Source organism: Chrysoperla carnea, chromosome 2 (genome assembly GCF_905475395.1).
Source record: "Chrysoperla carnea chromosome 2, inChrCarn1.1, whole genome shotgun sequence".
Taxonomy (NCBI): Eukaryota; Metazoa; Arthropoda; class Insecta; order Neuroptera; family Chrysopidae; genus Chrysoperla; species Chrysoperla carnea.
In genome coordinates, this window is record NC_058338.1 from 66,003,368 (window position 1) to 66,024,891 (window position 21,524).

At 28.3% G+C, this 21,524-nt stretch overlaps 1 protein-coding gene across 1 annotated transcript in view; it reads left to right on the forward strand.

Annotated features, from left to right (window-relative positions):
- LOC123293925 (voltage-dependent calcium channel type A subunit alpha-1) overlaps positions 1 to 21,524 on the forward strand; it is a 179,931-nt gene that overhangs the window by 113,155 nt on the left and 45,252 nt on the right. Inside the window, exons 11-19 of the mRNA XM_044874921.1 lie at positions 4,661 to 4,863; positions 5,830 to 6,257; positions 7,439 to 7,857; positions 8,833 to 9,135; positions 10,292 to 10,561; positions 12,036 to 12,179; positions 12,472 to 12,673; positions 13,184 to 13,348; positions 21,107 to 21,217. Of these exons, the coding sequence (XP_044730856.1) occupies positions 4,661 to 4,863; positions 5,830 to 6,257; positions 7,439 to 7,857; positions 8,833 to 9,135; positions 10,292 to 10,561; positions 12,036 to 12,179; positions 12,472 to 12,673; positions 13,184 to 13,348; positions 21,107 to 21,217 (2,245 nt within the window). The remainder of the gene's footprint in view (positions 1 to 4,660; positions 4,864 to 5,829; positions 6,258 to 7,438; positions 7,858 to 8,832; positions 9,136 to 10,291; positions 10,562 to 12,035; positions 12,180 to 12,471; positions 12,674 to 13,183; positions 13,349 to 21,106; positions 21,218 to 21,524) is intronic.

Genomic DNA, 21,524 nt, shown 5'->3' on the forward strand with positions numbered 1-21,524 from the left:
TGTTAAGACAATTTTATTTCCTGATCATGATTTAGGCAAATTTTTCGTGCCGCACTCGGTATGTTATCGATACCAGATTTTGCACAAAACATGTTAAAGTTCTTTTCTTTCGCAAACAGATAATACTAAATTTTCTCACATACACATAATTGTGCTCGTATGTTTTCATTCTCATTCGGATTAAGTGAGGATTAATTATAACAAAAATATTTCCTTTCTTATATTTTTATACTAAACCTCAAAAAATTGCACTCATACTCAGAGTTGAGTTGCGTGTTTTATAGATTGGGAAATGAGATAGAGTATATGTAGTTTTCATCAACGTGACAAAGACACAACCTTGCCCAGTTGCAGCCATGGAAAACATATTTAGAGTATATCATTAACAAGTGAAATTTACAAATTGCTTTTGTCGCGGTTTTTTTAAACATAGCTAAGAACATTCTCGATTAAATTACCTTTCAAACAAAAAAATCAAAATCAGTTCATCCATTTACGAGCTACGATACCACATAGAGGTCAAACGTTAAAAACTCTTATTTTTGGTTCGGAGGTTAAAAATACAGTTACAAATTCACTCGAGCACCTAAAAATTCAAATTCACTTGGATACCCGGATAATTCTTCACGAAGATATTGCTATAGCATTGTTTCGAAAACCCAAATTATTTTGCAACAGAAAAATGAACTTGAAGCGTTGGTGATCGTACTACCTTAAGTAAGATGAAACGATCGTCAACGCTGCTGTTTAACGTGAATAGAGCTTATTTATTTTTTAATTATGAATACCCAATTATGTAAATCGATTTATAATAATTTTGTTCACATCCTAACTTAAAGAGTAATTAAAACTGGAGGGGAGAGCCAGGGAACCTCGGGTGCGCATCAACGTATAAGAAGTTGGATGCGAATATAAGGATTACAAAAGCTCTACATTTTAAATTATTTGAATTCTTCTTTTCTAGATCAAATAATACAATAAAATCAGATTTCATATAGGTACACACAAGACAGATTTCTAAAGTGACTAAAATGTTTTCGAAACTTCGAAATATGAGAATGATGCGATCTTACGAGTACAAATATTGTACTTACACACATGTTTTTAATCATCTGACACAAAACACAACCTTCTAAAACACCCATTATTATCCAAATAAATTTTTAAAAAAAAATACACACAATTTTCACAATATTCAATATTTAAGTTTTTGCTTACGTATTCCTTTAAGGGGATATACAATTTCCTTATTTTTTTATTTATCTTTCTTTATTTATCATTTTTTTATTTGAATTTATTTATTCATTTTATAAATGTTTCTTACAGTGCCTAAGAAAAAGTTAAAAGGTATGATTAACGAACATCAAAATAGGTATTCAAATCAACTATAATACTTTTTTTTAACCCATATTTTATATTCCATATATTATTTCAATCAAAATAAACTAGTGAAATTTGGAACATTTCTGATGGAACTGTTTTTGAGTAAGATATATTATATTTTCCACATTAACCCCATTAGGACTAATTTACACCCAATATATTAATGATTTTATTGGACAGATTTGGAGATATTATAACAGACAAATGAACACAAAGTCTTACTCCATCACAAACTTTCCACACTTCAAGATTCATACTGTATACAAGTTGTAACCGTTAAAAAATTTATTTAATCGACAACCTAAACTGAACTTGATTATTATTTTCGCCCCAAAACCAGCAATATGGAAATCACTTTCACTTAATTATAAAATTACCTAATTTGATTAATTAAGAGTTAATAATTAGCAGGCTCTAGAAACAGCAGTTGACTTTAAAAGAAAACTGTGGTCTATGGAATGATTAGAGCATTTAAAGAGTAAGCTATTTTACTATACAGTAAATTTAATATACATTCTAACAGTATTTCTATAAATTACTGTGGTTTCTTGGTATACATACATTTATTCAACGACTACTGAAACCAAATTTATGTCTGTTAACATAAGAATAAGTCATTTAGAGATCATAACAATTTCAAATGAAAATATTTCCTTTTCTTTATACTTTTATACTTTTTAAAGCGTGATTTTGAAGTCGTCGGGGTTTTATTTTTTTGAACTTTTTTCTTAAAATTATTTTGGGTTGATAATTTCTTGATCAATTATAATATATATATTATTTATATATTTGAAAAGTGCTAATTACGCCCTTTCATTTGATACATAGCACGGTATCATTGAATTAAAATAAGTTTTGAGTACATGACTTTATTTCTCTAGATTTAATGTAACGTCGCAGAGCCTATAGCTGGTGATAAAGACGCAGTTGACGGACGATCAAGTAACTTTAAATGATACTCCGATTATCAAATAATGATAAGTAGTTTAGAGATTATGGGAGAACAGATGATACATACATATATACCGGTCAAACAAATAACCCTCGTTGTCGCCGGGATAAAAATACGAAAAGTCTCAGTTCCATGGATTTTATTCCTGCGTATAATATTTATTTTGATTGAATAAGTAGTGTAATCAAATATATTAATAATTATAACTATATTATTTTTAATAAATATACTTAATTTAATTTTTAAGATTAGTAATTTTAAATATTAACAAATTTTGTAAATTTGCTTGATATAATTAATATTCGCTTTTGAGTATCCTATTTTTCATTATGAAATAAATACTTCATAAATTTTTGTTACATATTTGATATTTGTATATTATTTTTATTACTTCATCAATTTCATTTTTCATAAGTTTATATAATACAAACACATAAAACAAAATTTTAAACACAACACAATTTTCTTGCACATAAAAATAATTAAATTAATGTGATAAACCTTAACATTTTTGGTACAGACCTTATAGAACTTATTGATTACCGAGCAATCCACAAATCTTCTATTTGAGGGCTGGATCAAGTTTGGTAACTTTTGTACCAAACAGAATATTTATTGTAAATCCAAGGTTGTGCCAATTTTTTAAGGTTTCTCCAATTTCTAGTTTTCTTGCATTAACTGTAATAAACTTCTAATACTGTTCCATAAAATACAAAACAATTTTCACACTTTATTCATTAACAATATTCAAATATGTAACAAGAATATTATCTTTGAATGCTTTATTAAAACTTTTATTACAAAAACAATTTTGCCAGTACAAACAAAGTTAAATAAAATTAGCTTTCGCTTAAAACTCAAAAAACCAAAAATCTTAAAAATGTATTTGACATTATTTACATAAATTGTAGGCTCAACGCATATGCTTTTTAATAAATAGAACCAAAAAATTAATAATAATAATCATTTCAATTTGGAATTATCCAATTGAAATAATCCTTAATATCTAATTGCTTAAGCTCGATGCTTTAACAAACTAACAAAAACATATATTTCTTAGGTAAAACAATCAAAAAGTAGTTTATTTAGAAAAAGAGTGATCAGAATGAGCTATACATTTTTTAATTTGAATAAAAACAAAACGGTGTAAGATATCAATATGATTTCTTTTTAATTTTATACATTAAACTATACATTGCATTTTTATTAAAAACTGATTTCATGTAATTAACCGCCTCTTAGACTACTACAAGGCAATTTTTATTTTCAAATATACGATCAAAGTACTCTTCCATATTAGAAAACACGCACGAAACTATTAAGGCGTTTCGATACCAAAACGAAAGCTTTACCTAAAACTGAAATTTTGTGAATCAATTAATAAGTATTTAATACGCCTTCTGTATAAATTTAAAGTCGATTCTCTGTACGGTTTACGATAATTATTAAAAATAGCCTTTTTTACATGGCGGTATTTAAAGAAGTCGTAATAAATGTTGATTTTTTAGTCAATAAGTGCTCTTAAAAGTGTTACGATTTACAAAAGAAAAATTTTATCAATATTTCTTATGTTTTAAGCTTTATAAATCATACCAAAATTAAGATCTGTGAATAAAAAAGAAAACCTTTTTTGGAAAAAACACCTTGATAGTTAATTTTTCTTAAACCGTACAGAGAATTGATATGAATTTTTCACAAAAGACGTATATAAGGATGATTAATTGATAAATAAAATTTCAAATTTTCTTTTTTTTTCAAAATACCTTAATTTTAATGGATGTTCTTACATGATTGTATCCATTTTGTGACTAAAAAGATACATTTTTTCGTGAAAAACTCAATGAAATGTATTTCTAATTAAATTGTTTCGCCAATAAGCAAAAATTTCCACTTTGGTGTTAAGAATGCTGTTAATGAATCATGTTTACATCCACAAAATCTAACACTTTACTGCAGTTTTGTGGTATGGAAATACAAATGGACTATATTTTCGCAACAACAAAAAATTAGCCTTGATGAAAAATTAGCTTTGTTCTAGAAAGCGCTCCTTAAAATGAAATCACTTTTAAACAAAAATTACATCATCCAGTGTCTAAAATTAAACAGTTATCGTATTGATATATCATACCGTTTTGTTTTTATTTTAAATTAAAAATGTAGAAGCCTAATTTGATCATCCTGTATAATGAATACATCAACAAACACGTCCCAATAGAAAAAAAATTATAAAATTTATATTCAAAATAGTATTTTGAAATATGCATCGTGAAAATTCATAAAATATTAGTGTTTTAATTTTTATATTATCTTTACAGGCTTTTCAAGAGCGTCATACTTAAAGTCTCGTGTAAAAAGTAAAGGTGCCTGTGCAGACTTTTGGCGAGCTGAAAAACGATTTCGTTTTTGGATTCGGCATACAGTGAAAACACAATGGTTTTATTGGTTTGTCATTGTTCTGGTATTTTTTAACACAGTCTGTGTTGCGGTAGAACATTATGATCAACCAAAGTATTTATCAGATTTTTTATGTAAGTATACCTAATAAAATTAACACAGGCAAAATTCTCGCTACCACCACAAAAAATTTTGTTTGATTCGACCATGAAGTTGATTCGAAATAATAAAAATAAAAATATCTTAATGCTGTCAAAAATCATTCTACGATTAACAAGCAAATTTTAATGATTATTCGATAACTTGGGCTCCCGATTTAAATATGCAATTCTTATTCTTTGAACAAGTGGATAAACTGTTTTATTAAGAAATTTTTCGAAATCTCGACAACTTTTCCACTAAAGAGAAAAACAAACGGGTAAAGTCACGTCAGAAAATTTTAACCAGAGATTTGTGGGTAAATGTTTACTTATCTCAATTTTGGTAAAAATGCGTAATAAAAACATACATTACATGAGGTATAGGCCCTCAAAGAGTGAACGCACGTTTCAAAAGATCCGCAGACCCGTGCCAATTCGCCCCTATTAAAGGCATGGCTAGCCTGTGGATCAAAGGATGGACGTCATCACAAGACCAAATAGCCCTTTTTAGCATAAATGAGATAAGGAAACATTTCCCGATTTGCGGATAAAATGGAACATTTTCGGCTTACTACCGAATCGAATCTGAAGGAAATGGTTCATTTTGAAATGTATATTTCGAAGGCGATTTTCCGTTAGTTGAAATATACTTACAAAAATGAACAATTCGTCGAGTTAAATTCGGTAATATCTTTAATAAAAAAATAAATAATTTGACGTAAAAAAATAAATATTTTATATCCAAATATTTTCACTTTCTATGCAAGAATTAACCCGTCAAGCTTCCAAATTTCCATTTGACTTTAAAAACTGATAATTAAAAATACATTTTGGTTCACAAAAATTTAGCAATTTCCATTCAACTCCGATTAAAATGCTAAAATCTTTCTACTCTAAATGATAGCGTTGCTTTTTATTATTAAATAATATGATCTAAAAAAGTATCTATTTTTCTTACAGTTTATGCCGAATTTGCGTTCCTTGGTTTGTTTATGATGGAAATGTTCATAAAATTGTATGCACTTGGACCACGCATTTATTTTGAATCGTCATTTAATCGATTCGATTGTGTTGTAATATCTGGTTCAATATTTGAAGTAATATGGTCCGCTGTAAAAGGTGGCTCATTTGGTCTATCTGTGCTGAGAGCATTAAGACTTTTACGAATATTTAAAGTGACTAAATATTGGTCGTCACTTAGAAATCTTGTAATTTCATTATTGAATTCAATGCGCTCAATTATCTCATTACTTTTTCTACTCTTCTTGTTTATTCTAATATTTGCATTACTTGGTATGCAATTATTTGGTGGGCAATTTAATACACCCGAAGGTACGCCACCGACGAATTTCGATACATTTCCAATTGCATTGCTTACTGTTTTTCAAGTAAGTAATTTTATTTATTTAGTAAAAAGATCTATACAAAGTGTTCATTCGTAAATGATAACTCTGTTCCCAAAATATTATTAAAATCGCGTAAATCGGTCGTTCCTCTGCCTTAAGGAACTGCAAGACTAAAAAAAAGAACTTAAAGACTAAAAAAAAGCTTATTTTATGTTTTATATAAATTAATATATTCCAAAATTTTAAACACCTTATTTTAGCATAGTTTCCTGAAAGTTCCATCCAAATATTAGATTTATTTGTTCAAAAAAATGGTATTTTATCCAAAAAAAAAACTTTTTTGTAAACTAGAAATAACATTTCATATTTATGCTCATTTTTTTATTTAGTATTTCTTCGAGACCTTCTCTTTGATGGTGCAAATTGACCTCCTTTTTTTAAATTATTTTTTCATACAGATTTAGTTTGACAAGTTTTATAAAAATTTAATCTATCATTTAATGAAAACCTCAATCTCGACTATAAGAGTTACCCATACATTGACTGATCGGTCCGTATAAATCTGCGAACCCATCTCTCCTACTCAGTCTGTCAGGTTTATGCTATAAGTCAGTCACCACAGTTATATTTTGTCTGGCAGTGTAAGTGTATCGACTCTGTAGCTATAGCTACAGAGTCGATTTTGTTTATATTATAATATAAACAAAAATAGCTCTTCTAGTGCATATTATATGCAACCAGCACTATCACTAACTTTCACCAAACTTGGTTTCTCACACATTAGCGAAAAAGTCGACCAATTTTTGGAGGCCTTTAAGAATAATAAAATCTTTTTTATTCATTCTAATTAGATCCAAGCCTGCCCTAGACTATCTACTTATGTAATTGACACACCTTGTTGGAGCTACGAATAAACCCATCCTGCTATTATATAAAAATTACCAAATCTAACTAGCCATCGATAAAAAGGCCGACAATAATTGACAAACGTTTCTGCCTGAATCTTTTTTAGAAATTCGAAAACTCCATTTCAATTCTGAAAATTTGATTTCATATATTAGAAAAAAAATCTGACCATTCAAGGCTAGTCAAAGATCTGCTCCTAAAAAATGATGTAATCTTTATAAAGCAATATAGTAAATTGTTTCTGAAAGAACACTTTGTATAATTTTACGAACGGTGTAGAAAAAGATCGAAAATTAATTAAAATTTGTGAAATTTAGATATTAACTGGTGAAGATTGGAATGAAGTAATGTATCAAGGAATTGAATCACAGGGTGGACATAAGGACGGTGGAATGATTTATTCATTATATTTTATTGTTCTTATGTTATTTGGCAACTACACGTTGTTAAATGTATTCTTGGCTATCGCTGTCGATAATTTGGCGAATGCACAAGAATTAACTGCCGCCGAAGAGGAACAAGTTGAAGAGGATAAAGAGAAACAATTACAAGAATTAGAGAAAGAAATGGAAGCATTACAAATGGAAGGTTCGCCACCTCGTGTTGAAGTATGTCCACCATCCCCAGTACGAAAACGTAGGAAAAAGGATGAGAAAAAAGAGGAGGAAGAAGAAATTACGGGACCTAAACCAATGTTGCCATATACAAGCATGTTCATATTGTCATCCACAAATCCGTAAGTTGTGTATTCACATTTTATATCTTACATTACATTCATTTATTTAGCAGCACGAAAGTTTCAATTTTCTAATTAACTCTCAATTTTCATACTGATATCAACGTTCTGCCATTTACACAATACATTCCAATGACCAACATGTTGACTTTAACACTTTTTTAAAGTTATAGTTTTGAAGTTCCGAATTTTCGTTAACTTTAACGTTTCCGTTTATAAGTTATAATCAAAAACGTTTTTATTTTGTTATACATATACACTACCCCAAAAATTAATTTTTGTAGCGGTTTGGTAGTACTAGCTAATCTATATAGACTCAACACTTTATTTTTTTAACAAATCTATTTTTCATTAACTTGATACCCTCCCCCTTTTCTGGGCTTAAAAGTAAAGACCCCCGCTCTATTTTTCATCCCCCTTAATGTTAAGGATAGTCCAACCCTAATTTTTAACACATCCAACTCTAATAATACAGCATTAGAAAATACATACAACCCTTTTTCAACCTTCTACGATCAACCCCTATTTTTCAATGGCGATTTTTATTCTTAATAATTTCCTTCAATTATGATGTTTTTCTCAATTTAATTTGATCTTACGCCTTCGCCGGTCGATAACCGATCAACTATCCATCTATCAGTTATCCCCGCTATTAATTACCCCCGAATATACAGAATAATTATTTTTGATGTTTGAAATTTAATTTATAATTATAATTATTTCTTTTGTAATAAATTTTTATAAATTATAGCTCATGTGTTAGTCTTAGTTTTTACATGACAACGTAACAAAAAAACAAACATCCTTATTTTCATATTTATAATATTTAGGGATATATCTATTCATTAAATAAAAAAATGAGATATTCAAGAATTGTAGTGATTCCACGTTATCATAGCTCATACACACCGACTTACCTTTTCAATTAATGGATTTTTATTAATTTTGTTTTTTTTTTTTTTTTTGTTTTTTTAGTATTCGAAGAACAGCACATTGGATTGTGAATTTAAAATATTTTGATTTTTTTATAATGGTAGTAATCAGTTTGAGTTCAATTGCCCTCGCCGCTGAGGATCCAGTTGAAGAAAATTCAAAACGTAATGTAATCCTCAACTACTTCGATTATGCGTTCACAGGTGTCTTCACAGTAGAAATGATATTAAAAATATTAGATCTGGGTATTATTTTACATCCCGGTTCATATTTACGTGAATTTTGGAATATAATGGATGCAGTTGTCGTTATATGTGCAGCTGTATCGATTGGATTCGATATAATGTAAGTAAATTATAGAACCTAAGAATAGTAGGTACCACAAAAACCTCCAATTCTCATTTTGTATAATAGTTTCCAAAAACCAAAGAAGAAAATTTTTTTTGGCAAAACAGTACTTTTCCATTTATCAGTAAAAAAAAGTTTCGATTGTAATGAAATCCGGTGCCATATGTCAACAACTCGAAGCATTAACAATGTTCTATATTTTGTAGTTTCGGAAAAAACGCACGGTAAACCTCCAAAATCATAAAAAACCTCTACCATTAATTTTTCGTGGAATATATAAAACCTAATAGCTCGTTTTGTAGTTAACCAATCAAAAATGACTAGTAAACAAAACAAAAAATTGTAGAATTTGATGGGGGACATCAGATTGGACCTAGTTCTCCAGGTTGCTTTAATAAACAACTTAAATCCTAAAAGAAAAAGATAGAATAACTGTTTAAATTAGAAAGTTGATCCTTATAAAAATACTAGTATTTTTTATTCAAATTTGTTTCAAAGATCGTTAACTTTCGGAGACAATGGATTTTAAAAATGTGTAATTATTGCATTTAATCGAAAGAAAATACACTAGATTTAGAATGTCGTCTTTTGACAACTTTTGGCTAGATTATTTTTCAGTAGCTAGCGTGTGTTCTTTCGATTAAATGCAATAAGGACATCTTTTTAACGATTTTCGAAAAAAATGTTTTGAATAATATATGTAAGTTTTTCTATGAGGATCAATTTCTAATTTAAATTATTATTCTATGTTTTACCTTTAAGGCGCTAAATTGACTATTAAAAACGCAAATAACTAGACCCAATCTGATGTCAGAACATGATATCCTCCATCAAACTCTGTGACTTTGGTTTATGTTATTTTTTATTGGTTAGGTACTAAACAACAGCTTGCTTTAGCCACAATAGATTAAAAAGGTTCACTATATATATAGATGGTATTTTTTGGCTCCCACCAACCTCTCGATAAGATTGAATCAGATTGTCGTGATATTTGACCATTTACGTCAGTAATATTACCGTGAATTTTTTCCCCTAACTTGATTACAATACTTTTTACTAGTACTTCTTACAAAAATGAGATTTGGAAGCAAAACTAACAGGATGAAAAAAATAAATTTTGTACTAAATTTGTTTGTTTTTAATATTTTTATAGGGGTCCAGGGTACAGTAAAGCTGGACAAAATTTATCAACGATAAAATCATTACGAGTGTTAAGAGTGCTTAGACCATTAAAAACAATAAAACGTGTACCCAAATTAAAAGCAGTGTTTGACTGTGTTGTGAACTCTTTAAAAAATGTGATAAACATTCTTATAGTGTATATACTTTTTCAATTTATTTTTGCCGTCATTGCTGTGCAATTGTTTAACGGCAAATTCTTCTTTTGTACTGATTTAAGTAAACAAACTAAACTTGAATGTCAGTAAGTATCTCCTTTCGAATATATTTTTCAAGTTTGTTTTTCTAAATATCTTTTTAAAGTTCATGGAAATGTATTTTAGTGGTCAACTTCCTAATCCCGCTCCCCCTTTATTATGTTGATATATCAAGAATTTTTTCAGTTTTTAAGGCTTTACACTACTACAAAGCCTCTCCAAATTGAACTGGAGTGTTGGGAATCTGTATGTAAGTTAAGTTAGTACCAAGAAAGCGCCTTTTAGGAATATCAACCTCCCAGCCACTCTCATATAATAGAACTACAAGCCCATGTTAAAATTTTTCAGGGGGTGAAATGGCTCACGAAGAATCATGTTGAAAAAGATGCTCCTATATTTAAAGATAATTTTTAAGCACCATGGCGTCAGTTTTGCATGGTACAGGGTGAGTACAGGTGAGAATATGAATGTCACACCCGTTGTTGGATACTAACTCTGCATCGAAGCGAATTATATAAATGCCGTACAGAAACAAATCCGGTTAACTTCGGAACGGAAATTAAACAAATTTTTTCATCTCCCGTCAATTTCCGAAGCCGTACGTGGTTTATTTCTATATGGAATTTATGCAATACCCTTCGAATACTTATGAGTTAGTAGCATCCAGCAACGCCGTACATATTTGTTGGTGCAGGGGGGGGCACCAAGGGGTGTGACGTTCATATTCTCACCTGTACCACGCAAACTGACACCATGGTGCTTAAGCTTATTTTTACATATAGGAGCATCAACATGATTCCTGATGGGTCATTTCACCCCAAAAAATTTTAACATGGCCTTGTTTTCTACTATTTTAAGTCAAAAAATCAAAGCTTCCTCAAATTGATGTAGTGAATTGAAAATTTATCTGAGCTTGCCCCAAAACTACGTGACGGTGGCTTCTGATGCTCTCAATAGTTTCTTTTGGCGCCGTTGCACGTAACCTCCTTTTCCAGTTTTTCGATTTTCAAATTTCGGTATAAATATCCTTTTTCACTATCAATGAATTCATTCTAGCTTATAAAGATACAAGAAACTCATGTAATGCGAGAGTTGGCAAAATTTTCTAGAGTTTATTTAAAGATAGCTGCATTTCGGATATTTCTTTCCTAATTTAACTTATATAAGCGCATTGCGTTAACTATTACCTACTAACTGCTGCCTAGTGATTATTACGATCATTTCATTTTTTACCAAAATATCTTGTTTACTTTCTCAAAGGCTTACCTTCTTTGTGTACATTTAGACTTTTAGATATACTTAGTTTGATCTGGGAATTCGTATTTCTTGCAATGAAGTGAATCTAATCAGCATAATCATATAGGCATTTATTTTGTTCACTATCAAAACAGCTCAACTCCAAAACTATCTTCTCAACACAAAAATTACTAATTTCCGAAACTATAAAAAGCTTTATCTCAATTCCATTTGATTGGAAACTTTTTGAAGACAATTAATTATTTTAATTTTTATATTTTCTAGGGGACAATACTTTGTTTTTGACACAGATAGCCTGTTACCAAGAGCGGAGGCTCGGATATGGGATAAGAGATGCTTTCACTATGATAATGTGATGGCGGCTATGCTCACTTTATTTGCTGTACAAACAGGAGAAGGATGGCCTCAGTATGTATTTCTATTATACAGAGCGTTTCAAAATTGCGGGAAGGTCACAGGGTCAGCTAGTGTTTTATAAAGAACTTTTAGAGTTGCCATAAATTATCAAAGTAGGATAGATTCGTCGTGCGAAATACTTTGAATATTGTATTGTTACGCAAAAATTATTTGAGCTTTACATAAACTTTTTTTTGTTCATTTTGAGCACATCTAAAACAATGCCGTGCAATTTTGAAACACCCTTTATAAAAGACTGAGAGAAACAAATTATTTAATTTAATTTCGTTCATGAATTTTTTAGAGTACTGCAAAATTCAATGGCTGCAACGTATGAAAACAGAGGTCCCATCCAAAATTTTAGGATAGAAATGTCCATATTCTATATTGTTTACTTTGTAGTGTTCCCATTCTTCTTTGTAAACATCTTCGTGGCCTTGATTATTATTACATTCCAAGAGCAGGGTGAAGCTGAACTTCAAGATGGTGAAATCGATAAAAATCAGGTATTTATAATAATTTGTAAAGAGTCATAATTGTTAATTGCAAGTAACTTTTCTTAGTAACATTTCGCCAACTTATAAAAAAGAAGGGTAGTTTACCAAAAATAAAAATAGTGATTCCAAATTTTTGGCTACCCTGTGCATTATTAAGAAGTTTTAAATATACCTACATACTTTTCAGAATAAGCAAAACTTCTTATAAAAAATGACTTTTTTTCTTAAAATGCAAAATAAGGAAATTTACAAGTATAGTTACCTCTATCCGGGGACACACTATATATTTCCATCCCTTAGAAAGGGTAATTACAATGCCTTTGGAGAAGCCACAACTCGACACCTTTTTTTTTGAGGTCTTTTCTACTTACCGTCAAATTTTCAAGTCAAACGGAGCTATAGTAAAGAATTTAGAGGTTTAATCCTCGCTTACTGGAGTAGTCGGAGATTTTTTTAATTTTTCAAATTTTACTTGTTTGCTATCTTAAAAAATAAAAAACATTTTATCTTATTTTATAGAAATCTTGTATTGATTTTACGATACAAGCACGACCTTTAGAAAGGTATATGCCTAATAAACGCAACAGTTTCAAATATAAAATTTGGAGGATAGTGGTATCAACACCTTTTGAATACTTTATAATGATGTTAATTGTATTCAATACACTTCTTCTTATGATGAAGGTATGTTCTCTTTTCATTTTTTTTTATAATCATCGAATTATTCGATATTAATAAGACAAAAAATACGTTTGCTCGAACAATTTGATTCAACGAATATTTGACCCAAATACAAAAATTTGTTATATTAAATTGGAATTTTTTTTTTTCAAATATTCATTGACTTAAAAACACGTTCGCATTAATTGAAACAAAATTTTACCAAGCTTGTGATTTTCAATATTTAAAACAATCAAAATTTAATCTTATTTTCAAAGTTGTTTAATTTATTTCGAAATAATTATGCTCAATTATTTTAAATCACAAGTTTCAATTTAAAAATTATAACATTAGCTGATTGACATTTTTACACTTTTATGAAAACAAGAAAGTTTAACTAAACGATTTTTGGGCAACAAGAAACGCAAATGTAGTTTTTTTCCAAATTTTTCAACGATATTATCATCATCACCTAATAATAGCGAAAGTAACTAAATTAGTTCAAGAATGCATTATATATTGAATCGTTGCAGGGGGGCAGTGTTCTATAATGATCCCACCAAGTAAAAATGTAATTTATAACCAAACTAATCGGGATAACGTCAAAATATTTTTGGTTTCTTTATTCAAGTGTTGCAATATTAGCATGCCAATTTCTTTTGATTTGTTCAAATTTATTATACGCCAATCAAAATGTTCTATAAAATTATGAAAAGTCAACAGAAGCCAAGAGTATAACAATTTTACGTTGTTATTTGTCTTACCATAGATCATATAAGAAGTAAAATTATTATTTTTGCTACTAAACACAAAATTGCTGATACATCGCCATCAGTTTTTGTTGAGCGATTAATTTGATCACGCGGAAGCCATCTATGGATAAATATACTAGAGGCCTTTAATGCGTGCATGGGCAAACATGGCTTAGAGAAGACACTCATACTTCTGTATCTAAAATACGAGTAAGGCAGTGACAACCTAACCAGTGAAAACCAAAAATACGAGAAGACAGAGAGATAACATTTTTTTCCTACCTCATTACTATAAGAGAAACTGAGGTAGGTAGACGAGTCGTATACTCGTCTCGCTTCTTCCTGTATGAGCAATGCGGTCTTGGATAAAGGGACATACTATAAAGTTTATAGCACCTAATAAAGTTATAACAATGGTGACTTTGACTTAAAATAACTCGCCCATGCCATTAATAATGGTTCACTTAAAACAACGAGGGATCATTTTACCCTGTGGGATCATTATGTAGCACTTCCCCTTAATAGTAAATCTTTGTACGTTTCATATTTTAATTATTACATACATATGCCATCTTTTCGTTTGCTAATTCTAAACAGTGTAAACTTTCTAACGAGATAGTTTTAATTTTTAAACATCTTTTATGATTATCGCAAATATTTTAATACCGAAATTCTCGATTATTTATGACAATTTACAGGGGAGAGTTGAGTCTCGAAAATTTAAGCTAAACAATATATACAGTGTTCTCCTATTGACTGCAGATCGTTGGCCTACAGAATAAGCTCAAAAAGACGAAGGAAAAAGTTATTTACCAATTTTGGATCTGAGCCCTAATTTTTGTCATACCTGTAGCATCCAAATTAGGGCTCAGATCCATAATTGGTAAATAACTTTTTTAATATTAATTTAGACAATGACACTTTCTCTTTCAATATTATCCGAATTGTAAAAGACATTTGTTAAAAATTATCAGTCAAATTTGTAAATGATATATGCATATTAAAGTATTACCAGTACCGAAAAAGATTGAATAGTGTGAAATCTAGAAGTGGTACGATTAGGGTACGATCATTTTTAACGATAATTGGAAATCAGTTAATGTTATAATTATAAATAAAAATATTGTTTTAAAAAACTATTCAAAATTATAATAAAGTCATATAAAAAAATTAGTCGTAAATAGTATTTAAAACATTACAATAGTGTATTAATTAAGTTTTAATAAAAATACTAATTACGTTAACTAATTAATTAAAAACAAAAAATAAAACATTAATACACAAAATACAAAATGCAACTAAATTCCTTAAATGTTGAATGTGTTGCTTCTCATTTTTTAAAATTGCATTTAAATGTTTTAATTTATTTAATTTTATTTATGATTTTACAAACATTTTTTATCTATTTTTATTTTCTTCTAATCAAAATTAAATACACAAAAATTGCTCAAAACTTTTTAAGAATAATTAACATAAAGAATCAAAAAATTAACCAAAATAATTATTCTTAAAAAAATATTAACCAATTGTAGAACACACTTATTCACGACACAATTAATGCAAATTTCGACATAAATGTTTAAGTGTTATGTAAAAAAATATTATTTTCAAATAATATTAAATATTTTTATTTTTATTTTCTTCAGCTTTTTATTGAATAAAAGCTTTTCTTCAAATATAAATTGAACTTTTTTGCAATTGCATCGATTTGAACTTTTTTATTTTATTTTTAAATAGATTTATTATAAAATGCACTTTCTTTTTTCTTTTAATACTGTCTCTCTTATCTTCTTTAATATATTTTCACCTTTTTTTCTATGTTTGAAAATAAAAAATTACTAAACTATACTTCATATGATAGCTTTTGAAAGAAAACTTATTTGTCAAACGTTTATTATTATTTTTTCTTTACGTGTTTGAAAAATGGATGGTTGCTTTTATGATTTTTGTTTTTGAAACCTTGTTATTTTTTGAAACAATACTCCTCTGAATTATCATTTTTGTAATAAAAAATCTGCATGAGTTGTGAAAGAAAATCTTTGAAATACATAAATGTTAATTTACTTATCTAATTTTTACACTTAGAATAGAAAATTTAGAAAAATGTTGGTATTAAACTTTTAAAAATTGGTGAATAATATTCTTTTGAAACATTTAGAGAGATTTTTTAAATAAACGAAAAGTATGTTCCTAATTGTAATACGTATCTTTTTCTATTGTATCCATTGGAAACCACAAAAAGGAAAACATATTTTGTTCGAATGACCATTGATAATCTTAACAAGTGGTATTTTGATATTTTAGAAATTTTGTTTCTTGTAAAAAAATAAAATACAACAAATTTCGATCCAAAATTAGCACTCTTTATCATTTATAACTAATTTTCACACACGAAGTCAGAAAGAATTTTCTTATTGTAGTACTATTCGCAATGTCAAAGTTTAAGAAATAAATAATATTTGCAAAATTTGCATCGTATTGGTTATTTGGTTTCTCGAAACAACTGTACTATTTTCAATTAAACAAAATCAACTTTTTGAGATATCTAATATCAAAATTAGAAATTCGAATACTATATATCACCAACGTACGGAAGCCTGAATGGTTCACAATCAATTTATGAAAAAGTGGCACTACACTAGCTTTTTTTAATATAAATACTACCCACAAGTATAAAACCAACTTTTAAAAAGCCACTAGTTCACTTTCAACAAGTGCACTTGTGACTTGTGGTATTATGGAAACGAACCTTTTTGAATATGCCAGTCGGTGATGATTATTATATTATTTAATAATAATATGATAATGTTTATAATTTGTCTTATGTAGTTAGTTCAAAATTTTCTTTAGTATTATTTAAAAAATATAATGCTTTAATTGCTGATTTTTTTCTATTGCATCTGCACATTTCTAATTTCTAACATTTAAAAGTATTATTAAATGTTTATTATGACGTTATAATTAGAAACCTGCAAAATAACAAAATACCGACATCTTCAAGAAGGTTCGTTTCCATAATACCACAAGTCACAAATGAACTTTTTGAAAGTGTACTAATGGCTTTTTAAAAGTTGATTTTATACTTGTGGGTAGTACACATTTAAAAAATAAGCCAGTGTAGCGACACTTTCTCATAAATTGATTGTGACCCATTCAGGCTTCCGTACTAACGATCTAAAATAAAAGGTTTGCAAAATTTAGGGCTTCGTAGATTTCGAAAACTTCTCCAAATGTTTAAAAAGAAAAAAACATTCACCACATTCGTTCTGAAAATTTTGTAGAACTCACTTTAGCAACTTTAATAATAAAATATTCGTAAAAATGAAATATTTTTAGATATTCTTAGAAGTATATTATTATTTCAAAGATACTTTTTCACTATTTTCTTGTTTGTTCCAAAATAAAATTGTTTCTATTTCCAAGATATTGGCAAACAAGAAAAATTTTCTTATAATATCTGTTTGTAATAATGAACTATAAGAAATTCGCCTATTCCTAAAAACAAACTGACATGGAATGTTCAACGCATGTAATATTTTCTTTAACAAAACATTTTTACTTTTTATCAATTTTCTATCAAATTGAATGAAATGGCATCCAAAAAAATTTTATTTATTTATTTATTTATTTTTTTATAAAAAGATTTCGTAAAATCTCTGTTGCACTTAATATGAAATATTTGAATTTTTATGTCGCATTTAAAGAGTTGATGAAAATATGAAGTTTAATTTTTTCCTGCTTGTCTCCTATTTATTTATTTTTAATAATCGATTTTTATACGATTTAATTTTGCAGCGTTTTTATTTAATTTGCATTAATTTGTTTTTATTTTGGACGCGAAGATAATTTTTAGCATGATTTTTCTTTTTTTTTTTTAATGAAAACTTAAAAGTATAAGAAAATTTCAATGAATTATAATTTGTCCCAATTTATATTTTTTATTTAATTTTTCTTTTATTAATAATATATATTTTCTTTTTAAATTTCCTTTTAAAAAAATTAAAATCCTTCAGATAAAATCATAAATAATATTTTAAGTTGGTAATAGTATAAATCCATAAAAAAATCTTTTTTAATGGATTTTTAAGGACTTATATTCCTTACTTATTTTGTTTGATAAAATGTATTCTTTTGTGTTAAGAAACATAATAGCCATAATTTAGCAGAGCTAAAAGTTATGTTATACGGTTCAGTGAAATAAACTAGAAAACCATTTCCCGACTATACATTATAAAAAAAAAAAAAGTTTTGTCACATATTTCACAGTCTGTAAATCCCGCAAGATACGCAGTTTCAAAATTTTCATAAAAGCATCTTTAAGGTAGTACTATCGGTAATAGACTTTCAAAATTTAAAGAAACTTGCCATATAGGTCCATTATTATATCATAATTAACCAGTTAAATTTTTAAGGGCCTTCAGAGAACTGAAAAAAAGATATTTTAACATTGATCCTTATGGGAAATCACAGATTTTATTTTATTTCACAAAACTAGACGTTCAGATTTTTAGTTCTCAGAAAGGTCCCTAAAAATTTAACTGGTTAATTATGATATAATAATGGACAACTATACCTAATCTCATTAAATTCTGAATGCAAAGTCTATTACCGATACTACTACCTTAAGTCAAATCTGTGAGAAATACAGCCACTTTTGATAATAATTTTTTGCACTGGCATTTGATGCTATGAAAGTAACATACTCAATTTTTGTATATGTGGGTACATACCGTAACGTACATAACCTCCGCACGCCTCTCTGACCTTTTTTTTATTATAATTCAAGCCGTGAGGGGTTATAGATTTTTTCAATAAAAGAATACATTTTATCTGAATTAATATAATTTTAAATAATAAATTGGATTATTACATAAAATTAAAACATTTTCTAAGTATTTAGTTACATTTCAAAATTGCTTAATCTATTCATAAATTCACTATTTTGATCCGTAATTTCTAGTAATTTCTGTTTATGAAATAATCCAATTTTAATTTTTCAATAAACTTCTACTAATCTGGTAACGGTTTTACTGGCATTATTTCAACTTGGTTCATTTTAAAGCTATTTTACAGCCAAATTTTCAACATGAGTGAAATCAGTAAACTAAAATTTTTTTGAAAATTAACGTAAACGACTGACATAAATCCACCCCGTTATAGTCACTTGACCCTTATTTTTTTATACTATATGGCATACTTAAACTATGGATCAATTTTGAATCGAAGTAACTCCATTAAATTTCATTTATTTTTTAATTTCTGCCGCTATTGAGCCAGCTGATTCCCACGAAGTTTGATGATAACAACACCATGGCCAATTGTTGCTGGCTCTCGGATTTTTATATTAATTTCATTATTATCATTAGTAGACCAATTTAATAAAATATTCAGAGCAACGATGCTTATATTTAGCATTGCTTTTTTACATTTAAAGTCATGCCTACAAATTGGCTGAAGTCGAAATAAGAAGGGGTGTAATAATTTTGATAAAAAGGGGTTTTTATTCAAGACATTTTGTAATTTGACCTAGTTTCAAGGGATGAGGTTTCAGGTAAAAAAAAAAATTACTTTGTTATATAACGTAAAATAACACTTCACAAATAACATGGCTACTCTTTCATTATTGTAACTCGCTTAGCCAGTGGAAAATGACAAAAAATTTGGTTTAAATAAAAACGAGAACAGTACCGATATATGATTTATCCAGAGCAAATAGTAGCCAAAACATTTTCACTAGAAATAATTAACATAAAATATGAACCGCTATAAATCACTGTAAAAGTATAACCGTTACCATTCCATTAATCTAATTATTGTTATTAACATTTGACAAATTAATAATTTTGAACTAATAAGCTACAATTATATTTTTATTTTAATAAATGAAGTTAAGATGAGAGAGAAAGTTATTAGCTTAATTTGCAATGATTTATTAGTATATTATGAAATATAATTAAATATCAAATTATGAAATATATGATAAAAAATTATAATGGACAATTTTTCATAAAAAATTTTTTATATACGTGTTTTCGTTTATAATTGTTTTTTTACCAATTATTTTTCTTCTAACTCAAATATTTCTCTGTCAACTTTGACTGCATACACATATATTGGGAAGTTAAATATTAGGTAAAAGTCTGGTAGAAGCGACTACCATTTTTAAAGTTAAAAACTTCTAAGTAAATATCCATAAACCACGCAGTCCGTTCAGGAGGGGAAGGGAATTAGTATTAAAGCTACGCTGCGTCAAGCTAATGAAAATGAAAATAATTAGTTTTATTTTCAGTTTAAGTTGCGGTATACGGATATTAAATTTCAAACATTGCATACCTCTATATTTTATGAACGCTGTATGATTACAATGCCAATGTTTCAGAAAATATTAAATGTCTTCTTGGCTTGGCAATAAAAAAACTACTTTAAGAAGATCTTAAATCACTTTTTTATTCCATATCGGATACGCGTCGTGTAATTCGACGATTACACTTTTTCACCAAAAAAAGCGTAATACACGATACAAAAAGCTCTTTGAGAGATGGAATATGGATTTTTTACTACAGGAAGGAGTAAAAAAACGCGTGAGAAATAATTTTTAATAGAAAATACATCTAGGGCGGTTGATTCGACAATAGCGCGACTTCCTGGAGGTTAATACTGTCTTAAATTAATATTTTGTTCTAAAACCCAAAATAATAATGAGTCTCAAAAACACACCCTTATTAGATTCCCGAATAGATTAAACGTGCGCAGACGGCACGTAAGACGTAAGGTTTTGTCTAGATACACTATTTCTTCTCTCTGTTACCATTTTAAACTTTGAGATTGGCAAAGAACTCAATAACAAATAAGAATTTACTCTTTCGTATTTGTAACTCAAAACATAGTGTTTTAACATAAAAAATTTAGATAAGTTTGAGCTTTTATGAACTTTATACAGTTTTTTGCCCTTTTTTTATAAAAAAATGTCCATAATAATTTGTGTTTGGTACGAAAGGATGAGAATGTGAGTTTATAATGTATTTAACAGTACCACAAGCAAAGTCAAACGTACAAGCACTCACTGCATTACCTCAACATGGGTTTCACCGGCATGTTCACCGTCGAATGCATCATGAAGATCATTGCGTTCGGAGTTAAGGTAAGATCAATCACAAACAAATCTCATTTTATCATTTCATTTACTTTTAAACTTTCATTATTTACAACAAAACGAAAAAAAACTTCAATCCAAATCAAAGTTATATACAGTTTTAATGAATTTTATCAATAAAGGTTAATAAAATTATTTGCCTTTACTTTTGGCAAGGTACGGTATTTTACAATTTGCAGTTTTAATAATTGACTTATTGTATCTGCAAGCAGAAAAATTCTATAATCAGGACTAATAAAAAGTATAAACAAAATGGACCCTTGTAAAATGCATTCCCGAACTATCAATTTCTTTC